This window comes from Suricata suricatta, chromosome 5 (genome assembly GCF_006229205.1).
Source record: "Suricata suricatta isolate VVHF042 chromosome 5, meerkat_22Aug2017_6uvM2_HiC, whole genome shotgun sequence".
NCBI classification, from domain to species: domain Eukaryota; kingdom Metazoa; phylum Chordata; class Mammalia; order Carnivora; family Herpestidae; genus Suricata; species Suricata suricatta.
Genome location: NC_043704.1, coordinates 1,690,745 through 1,699,384, shown reverse-complemented (window position 1 = coordinate 1,699,384; position 8,640 = coordinate 1,690,745). Strand labels below are relative to the sequence as shown.

Below are 8,640 nucleotides of genomic sequence, written 5' to 3'. Positions count from 1 at the left end.
GTGCCGTCGATGCGCTAGCAGTGCTGGGAGTCGCGCCCGTGTGTCAGAACTAGGCCAGCCTGTCGCTTTCTCTCAGACGGGATTCAGAAATCCGCCTTTGTTCAGGAAAACACACGTGAGCAGGTAAGTGGCAGTGAGGCCGTCACCTACTTGTGTGTCCAGGAAAAGTGCCACGGGGACGCAGCGCCCATCCCATGTCCTGCTGCAGCCCCGGGGCGAGGGGTCTCCCTATTTTGACGTGAGAGACCACAGGACACCAAGGTTGAGGGGTTCAGTAACCTACTCAAGGTCAAACAGTAAAGAGAAGATACGGCTTGATCCGTCTCGGTCTCACTGGACATGTGTGTGCTTTGCAGTCCCTCGGACTGCCTGCTCAGCAACGTGCAAATAGGGAAGGGGTGGGGGGGAGCACCCCGGGGAAGGTGGGGAGCATCCCGGGGAAGGGGGGAGCATCCGGGACACCTGGAGGCTATACCCAAGACAGAGTCTTGGCTAGAAGGACCTGGAAGGTGTGTGCATGCCTGTGTGTGTGTGCACAGCTATAGGGTATATGTGCACTTGTGCACATGTAAGAGTGTGTATGCACGTGTGCATGTGTATGTATTCAGGTACAGGTGTGTGTGTGTGGATGAGCATGTATGTGTGTGTGAGAGTGTGTATGTGTGCATGGGGTGGACGTGTGTGTGCATGAGTGGGTGTGTTTGTGAGGGCGATGTGCATGGGGGGGCATGCATGCGTGCATGTGCAGGTGTGCACGACTGTGGGGAGACATGCATGTCTGTGAGGTAGATGTGTGTGTGTGTGGCAGAGGGGGTGGAGGGCGTTGGTGGTGCTGAGGTTAAGAGGTGCCCGGGAGAGGAGCCCATCACCCCAGCAGTGCCCACCCGGTGAACACGTGACCTTGTCAGAGGCGGTCCATGTGCTGACCTGGCCACTGGTGACCCGGGCGAAGCCCCATCCTGGCCGGGCTGGTGGGGCGGGTGTGATCCTGCACCTCGTGTTGGCTTCAGGAGGGAGCCCCGGAGTGAGCAGTTCATGGACGTTTCTCCCGGAAATCACGACTTGGAAGAAATGACCCCAAGAACACTGCAGCTGTAGGAACATGTCCTTCAGGTTTTTTACCACAGTAACGACCGTCGAGGGTCCCATGGGTCAACCAAAGACGCCGGCCCGGCACAGTCCGGAATACGGCCCCGGTGAAACACAGCGCGGCCGCCCAAGGGACAAGATGTGGCCACGTCACAGCACGTGCGAATTCTCGGGGAACCGCAGGCCGCCTTGCGAACGCGCATCAACGGACAGAAACCAGGAGAGCCTGCTTGAGAAGATGTAAATATTTCAATGTCCCTCCAGTTCCCCGCCCTTTGCAGCTGTAATTTAAACAAACCTTGATTTACGCTTTTGTGTCTCCGCCCAGTAGAAAGATCAGATTCCGTGCCAAGGACGCGGAGGCACTGTTCGTTGGCCAGGTCCCGGCAGGGATGCGGTGGCCGCCACTGCGTGTCACCTGCCTCCTTCCTCCCCGGGGCCCCATGTCCCTCGTGGCGAGCCAGGCGCACAGCCACACCAGCCGGGCACAGAGGCAGCGGGTGGGCATTGTCCGGGCACTCCAGGGGGAGAGCGGCTGCGTGCGATGGCACCCAGTTGGTCCCTCCCCCTGGGTAAACTGAGGCCTGGTGACTGGGAAGTGGCAAGAGGGACTCCTCTCGTCTGCTAGCCTCTTGTGTTCGCCAGGGCTCCACCGCCAGGCGGGCTGTGTAGACAGAAGAGTCTCGTCACAGGGACGGGGTGCAGAGGTGTCAGCCGCCGCTGAGGGCCGCCGGCATGGGGGGCGGGGGGGGGGGGGGGGGGGGGGGGGGGGGGGGAGGGCAGGCCAGGCCGAAGGCGCGTTCTGGTCAGACGGCTGGGGAATCCCTCCTGCTGGGGAGGCTGGTCCCTTCACCTGATGGGGTGAGGCCCCTGCAGGGCACAAGGCTGCCTGCCTCACCCAGACTCCTGTGACGTGTGCTCATGCCGTCCGGGAGCGTCCTCCGGGCTGACACATAGAACTAACGATCCCGGGCGGCCTCCCCTCTCCTGTGTGGAGGCAGCTGTGGGCCTCCACCTGCGGGATGAGCCCCAAGATGACCACCCACCTCTGCCAACCCTGCCCGAGGGCTGCCCCCCTCCCAGGTCACCCCTGCCCCTGGGGTCTCTTTCTTCCTTGTGTCAAATCTCAGATAAAATCATCCCCCACCCCCCGTCAGCCCTAGGAAGGCCTCGTCCCCCTAAGGCCCCTCCCTGGGGGTGCAGGACTCCCCTTTGAATCTGAATTTCAGGGAATGACAAGCCCCCGTTAGATCTGGGCAGTCCTGGGGGTCATGTCCACTGGAAACAGCATCTGCTGTCTACCTGTGGTTCAGATCCGACTGGAGAGCCTGCATTTTTACGGGCGCCCTCGGCCGGCTGTCCTAGACCAGCTGTCGCCTTCACCACCGGGCCCAGCCCCCTGCCCTCGGCGGGTCGCCCGGCCCTCCCCGAGGCACACCGTCCGCTTACTGACCTGAAGGGGACTCAGAACAGTCTCAGCTTTTGGAAATCAGTATGGAAATCCCAACTCTGGCCTGGCCCGAGGAGGTGCCCGATCAGCTTCCTTCCTGGGAGCGGGCAGGGCACCCCGTTCTCACATGCATGAGGCCACAGGGAGCCCAACTCCGGCCACAGCTGGGGCTGCGCTGCGCCCCCGGCTCGGTGATCCAGGGCAAAGATCACCGAGACCTTCAAGGCAGAAACTGCAAAGCATTAAACCAAGTGTGGGCCCCTGAGCTTGGGCAGCCGCCTGCTCCCCGTCCCAGCCCCGGCCCTTGCTCTCCTGGGGCCGGTGGCCATGGGTGACGGAACAGGCCTGGCCGGGCCCCCGCCCCAGGGGGCCTCCCCAGCAAAGCCTCGGGCACGTGGCAGTTCTTTTACACCCGGAGGCCTGCCCGGTGGGGACGGCATCTCCCCCACCTCCAGTTCCGAGGGCGTGTGTCTTGTTGCGCCCAGGGAGGCAGGAGGCCCCCGCTGTGCAGGGCTGGGGCGTTAGACGTGGGAGCTGAGTGAGTGCGGCCCGAGAAGGTGTTCCCAGGGCACTGGCACACCCGCGAGGCCAGCCGCCGGGACCAGGGAGCGGGCCGCGTGCAAAGCCGCGGTGGGACACAGGCCCCGCACCACCTGATTCCTCCCCGAATCCTCCCCCTGCCGCACTCCCGGGTAAACTGAGGCCAGAGGAGGCAGCCGCTCCCTGCGGAGGAGGGGCACCCTTTGGCGAGGTAACGGGACCCGAGGGCACATCCCACTGCGCTGGTGGAGTGACCCGCTCCCCGCACAAACACGCAGACACCGCCAGGCCTTTGGTAAAGAGCGTCATAAATATATTTCTGTACAGACACAGTACAATAAATAGCTGGTGTGAGACACGTAAATCCGTGTGAAGCCTGCGCCCCGTGCCCGGGCGGGCCAGGAGGGGTCGGTGTCACCAGGGACCGTGGGCACCGTGAGCACCATGGGCACCACGGGCGACCCCGCTGCTTCTGAGGTAACTTCTGTATGAGCGTTCCCTTGCCACAAGGGCCCCGCCGACAGCCAGGGGCGCGGCAGCAGGGCCCCGGGAGCCCCAGACCCGCCGTGCTGGCCACGGGCAGACACGGACGGACGGCGCCGCCGGACCAGGACCAGCGACGGGGGAAGCGGCGGCTTCTCCCAGGCCTGGCGGGCGGGCCGCCGGGTGCCCTCACCCCGTCCTCAGCTTCAGCACCCGGGACCGGGGCTCCTTGGCACTGGAGTAGACGAGGTAGGAGCCGGCCGCTGTGCGGAAGGCCTCCCAGTCCCTGCAGCCCAAGGTCGGGAGGCTGTGCACGGCCACGAAGCCTTCGTAGCCCTGCCACCTGCCGGAGACACAGCGTCAGCCCGGCTGGCCGCGGGCGGGGGAGGCGCGCTGCGGCCCGGGGACCCTCCCGGACCCTCTCCAGGCCCCCCTGCCCCCAGGCCGCATGAGCTCCCCGCACCACACTCAGCCTGCAGAGAGGGACACTGAGGCTGGAGGGGGACCCTGCCCGGTGCCAGACCCCACAGCCCCTCATAGCCAGCCCAGACCCTGTCCCCGGCCCAGAGTGCCCGGCAGGCACCCCCCTCAACGGCCGGGGGGACATGGAGGGGATCCTGGTGGTTCCAGAAGGTTCATTTTGGGGCTGAGCCAGGGCCTTCCCTGCCGCCTGGGGTCGGTGCTGACGGCAAGCACGTGCCCTCAAACACACACCTGTCACCACGAGGGCGTGGCCCCCCACTGCTGTCAAGGAACGTAGCAGCCCCTGGCACCCTGTGGGGCGACCAGGCCCCCCCCACGTTGGGCCCCCACACCCGCCCACCATGTGCGGCCACCAGCTGCTCTGGGGTTTGTCCCCCAAAGGGCTCCACGGCCGTGACTTCACTTTCTAGGGCGAGTCCCACAGTGGGCGCCTGGGTCAAAGGGCATGATGGTTTTCACTCGGAAACTTCCCAGCAAGGCTGGGGGGCGGGGGGCGGGTCCTGTCCTGACGGGGAAGGGCCACGCTGTTCCTCCCGCGGTGGGGGCTTCAAACAGCCTGCGAGGTAGGGAGGCACAGTCATGTGGCTTTGAGACCCCAACTCCCAATGTCTGCTCAGGTTTCCTGTTTTCTTCCCATGATTCCTGTTTGTGCCCTTTGCCCGTTTCCCCAAATTAAAATGATCTCTTTTTAATCTGTAGGTGTTCCCCTTCTATCAAATGTGTGGTCAATAGTTTCCCTTGTGTGTGTGCTTTTTTAAATGTTTATTTTTGAGAGAGAGAGAAAGAGAGACAGAGTGCAAGCAGGGGAGGGTCAGAGACAGAGGGGGTCACAGAATCTGGAGCAGCTCCAGGCTCTGAGCTGTCAGCACAGAGCCCGACTCGGGGCTCGAACCTATGAACTGTGAGATCACGACCTGAGCCCAAGTCAGACGCTTAACCGACTGAGCCCCCAGGCGCTCCAATAGTTCCTTGGCGAACAGGATGCCTTTTCCCCCAGAACCCTGACCATCAGGGATCTGCCTGGCGACCTTGCACAGGCCTTGTTTGCGGAGGGGACACGCCCTCCCGGGTCAGCGCCGTCAAAGTCATCTTAGCTTTTCTGATGGTATTTCTGTTGTTTACTTGTTTACATTTAGATTTTTAATCCCTGTAAAGTTTATTTCTGTGTACACTATGCAGCAGGGTTTAGCTGTGTTTTCCTCCAGACGGATAGGAACTTATACACAATTAGTTATTAAGTAACACATAGCGCATCTTTTTCTCATTGACTTGCAACACATTTGTGAGTCGTGGCTTCTCTGCTGGACTAGGCCTCCCCCGCTGTGCTACTTTCTCAAAATTTTCTTGGCCACATTTAAAAATTTATTCCTTCATATGAATTTTAAAAGTATTTTGTCATGTTAAAAACTCTACTTTCTGGGGCGCCTGTGGCTCAGTCGGTTGAGCATCTGGCTTTGGCTCAGGTCCTGATCTCTCGGTTCATGAGTTCGAGCCCCACATCAGGCTCTGTGCTGACAGCTCAGAGCCTGAAGCTGCTTCATATTCTGTGTCTCCCTCTCCCTCTGACCCTCCCCTGCTCGCACTGTCTCTCAGAAATAAATTTTAGAAAAAAAATTAAAATGTAAAAAAATTTTTTTAAGCATTTAAGCTAACCACAAAGAAAACAGATAAATCCTACTATTCACACTATCCCAGTCTGGGGGTGCACATGGAAATCTCTGCACGTGTACTTACTAAGTTAGGCTCCGTATGAAACGGGAATAAGGCAGACCCCCCCCAAAAGAAAACCACCGTCAAACTCATTTGCTATTTTTGAGCCAAACATCTGAAGTCCATCAGGAGCCACGGGGTCGTGGTGCCGGGAGGGGCACGCGCACTGTGAGCCACACAGCGCGGACGGGCGTGGAGGAGCCAGGCCAGCGCCGCAGAGGGCACCCACGGCACGGTCAGAACCTTTGGTGCCCTCGCCCTGCTCCCCTCGGGCAGGAAGACGCACGAAGAGAGCCAGGTGAGCAGTAAAAACGTTAGAAATGAAGACCCGCGCTCACAGACGTAATCCCGCCCCTGGTGGTCCCGGGGGGCTCTTAAGGAAAACCAGCCGACCCGAGAGGCTGCTAGGTCGGGTGGCAGATGCCACGGTTGACTGTCCTGATAAACAGCTGGGAACAGAGAGGGAAACGTGAAAACCTCCCAGAGGCGACCTGACGGTATGTCCCAGTGTGCGTGCGAGGGAAGGCAGGACATCCGAGGCAGGGCCGGAGCCGCCACGGTGCTGGACCTGACGTTTCACAGAATAAAACAGCACGGGCTCTCCAAGCACCGTGTTGGAGCACGGAGCCTCCGGCCAGGATGCAGAGGGGTGAGCGTCTGCGTGACTCAGGGCCGCCTGGCCGGGGCCCGACCCGGATTCAGCCCGCCCCCGGGGCGCCCGCAGACCGCCCGCCTGTGCCTGGCTGCGGCTCAGCCCTCCGCGGAGGCCCGGGGGCGCGGAGGGGGTGGCCTTCGGAGGCCCCTCACCTGTAAATAATACTGTTGACCAGGAAGGTGCTTCCGTCGAAAGAGTTTGCAACCACCAGGAAATAGTCTTCCCCCACGGAGAAAAACTCCCAGTCCAGAGCGCTGCGGAGACAGGGGCTGAGTGAGTGGGCACCGGCGCCCTGGCCTCCAGCCCGATCCCAGGCCCCGCCGCCCCGCCGCCGGCGCCAAGTCCAGGGCGGTTTCCTCGCGCGGTGAATCGGGTCTACTCCGGGGGATGCAAACCGGTTGTTGTCTTAAAAAAATTTTAATATAAATTATAAAATACAAGTAGCATAAAAATTTCCATCCTGTCCGTTTTCAAGAGCAGAGTTTAGCAGTGTTAAGTACATTAATAACCCTGTGCAGATGTCAGCACTGGCCGTCTGCGGAACCTTCTCACGTCCCCGAGCTGAGTCTCCAAGCCCAGGAAGCACTAGCCTGGCGCCCCCGCCCGGCCCCCACCCTGCTCTCTGTCTCCACATTGGAGCGCTCCAGGGGCCTTGCTGGAGTCAAGCCGTGTTGGTCCTTTGGTGACTGGCCCGTCTCACTCGCTATGATTCCCCCAGGCCCGCCGTGGGGTGGCCCGGGTCAAGGCCCGATGATCAGTTTGCTGGTCCCTCCATCCGTCCCGGGCGTTGGGCTGCCGCAGGATGAGGGCAGACACCCGGCACCGCAAGCAGGTGGGAGTCCGCAGGGAAGAGGTCACCCCGCCGGGGCGTGCAGGGCCCCCGGGGGCAGGGGTGAGGACGCCGGCTTGCCCCTGGGCTCCCTGCCTGACACCCATTCAGTGCCGACCCAGAAGCTTCCTCCTGCGTTCGGAGGCTGTTTCCTATCACACCCCCCACCCCGCACTGCTGCACTCTTCTTAGATGGGGAAACTGACGCCACCGCTATGGGCAAGTGGGAGGTGGCCGGGCGCCCAAGGCCAGGCCAGCGCGTCCGCATCCGGCAGCTCAGAGCTGTGGCCTGCTCAGGGGCTGGAGGGCCCCCTGTGTCGGTGTGGACTTGCCTCTGGGCCCGAGGTGCAGCCCTAGAGCAGGGGCTCACACGGCCCCTGGACACCTGGGGGCCCCGCCTCTCCTCCAGCAGGATCACGTCGAGGGCCGCCTCCAGTGACCGCCAGTTACAACTCGGCTCTGACATGCTCCCTGAAGAGAGGCCGCCGAGCCTTGGCCTGCGCGGCACGGGAGGCAGTCGCCCAGGGGCGGCGGGTCCCAGACCCAAGGGGCGTGGGACTCGGTCTGCACCAGACTCCTAGTGGAAGGCAGCCTTGCTTTGCCGCGGTGGAATCGTGCCATCCCGCCCTGAGCCCTGCTGAGCCCCCGCAGCCGTGGATCTCTACCCCCCGGAGCCGCACCGTTCGGTCAGGTGGAGAGACCCCACGTCCCACTGTGTGGGTGCACAGACCGGACCCACCCGCGTGTGGCGGAGTGTCATTCAGCCGTGACGAGCAGCGACGCGCTGACACTGCGGTGTGCGCACACCTGCAGGGCCCCGCCCACAGCAGTCGTGCCCCGAAGGCCCCCTGGCCTACGACCCGGTGTCTCCGAAACATCCCGGAAGTCCGTGCAGACAGGAAGTAGAATGCAGGTTGCGGGGTGGGGCGGGAAGGACCCTGAGTGGCGGGGGTTCTCCCTGGGGGTGAAAATGTTCTCAACTTCCCTGCACGGATCGGTGAACGTAATAAAAATCACCGAACCCCAGCAAACACACAGGCCGCGCCGCTTGAAAGCAGTTAGCGCCGAGCCGACAAATACGGTAAGACCTTGGTGCGCAGGCGCAGTTCGCTCCGGAACCCCGCGCGGCGTCCAAAGCTCCCGCGTCTCGAAGCGGATTTCAGGAACTGTCGGCTCAGCCGTGATCGCGAGGCCTTCGGCGTCCCGCTGGGGCTCGTATGGCGAGACATCGCTCGTTTATCGGGTTAAAACGGATTAGAAACGCTTGCTCGCCCTGTGGACTCGCCAAACAAGTTCCTCGCAATCCAGGCTTTGTCTCACGGGCCACCCTCACCCAGCTGGCCCTGCAGGTCCCATGCTGCGGGGCGAGGCCGCCGGACACCCGCTCCGGGCAGCCGCCGC

The 8,640-nt window shown here is 62.2% G+C and overlaps 1 protein-coding gene across 1 annotated transcript in view; it reads right to left on the bottom strand.

Annotated features, from left to right (window-relative positions):
• Positions 1 to 3,370: 3,370 nt before the first annotated feature.
• The window catches only part of TSPEAR (thrombospondin type laminin G domain and EAR repeats), a 68,000-nt gene continuing 62,730 nt past the window's right edge, over positions 3,371 to 8,640 (bottom strand). The window contains exons 19-20 of the mRNA XM_029940603.1: positions 6,563 to 6,664; positions 3,371 to 3,905 (exon numbers count right to left, since the gene is read on the bottom strand). Of these exons, the coding sequence (XP_029796463.1) occupies positions 3,752 to 3,905; positions 6,563 to 6,664 (256 nt within the window). The 3' untranslated portion in view covers positions 3,371 to 3,751. The remainder of the gene's footprint in view (positions 3,906 to 6,562; positions 6,665 to 8,640) is intronic.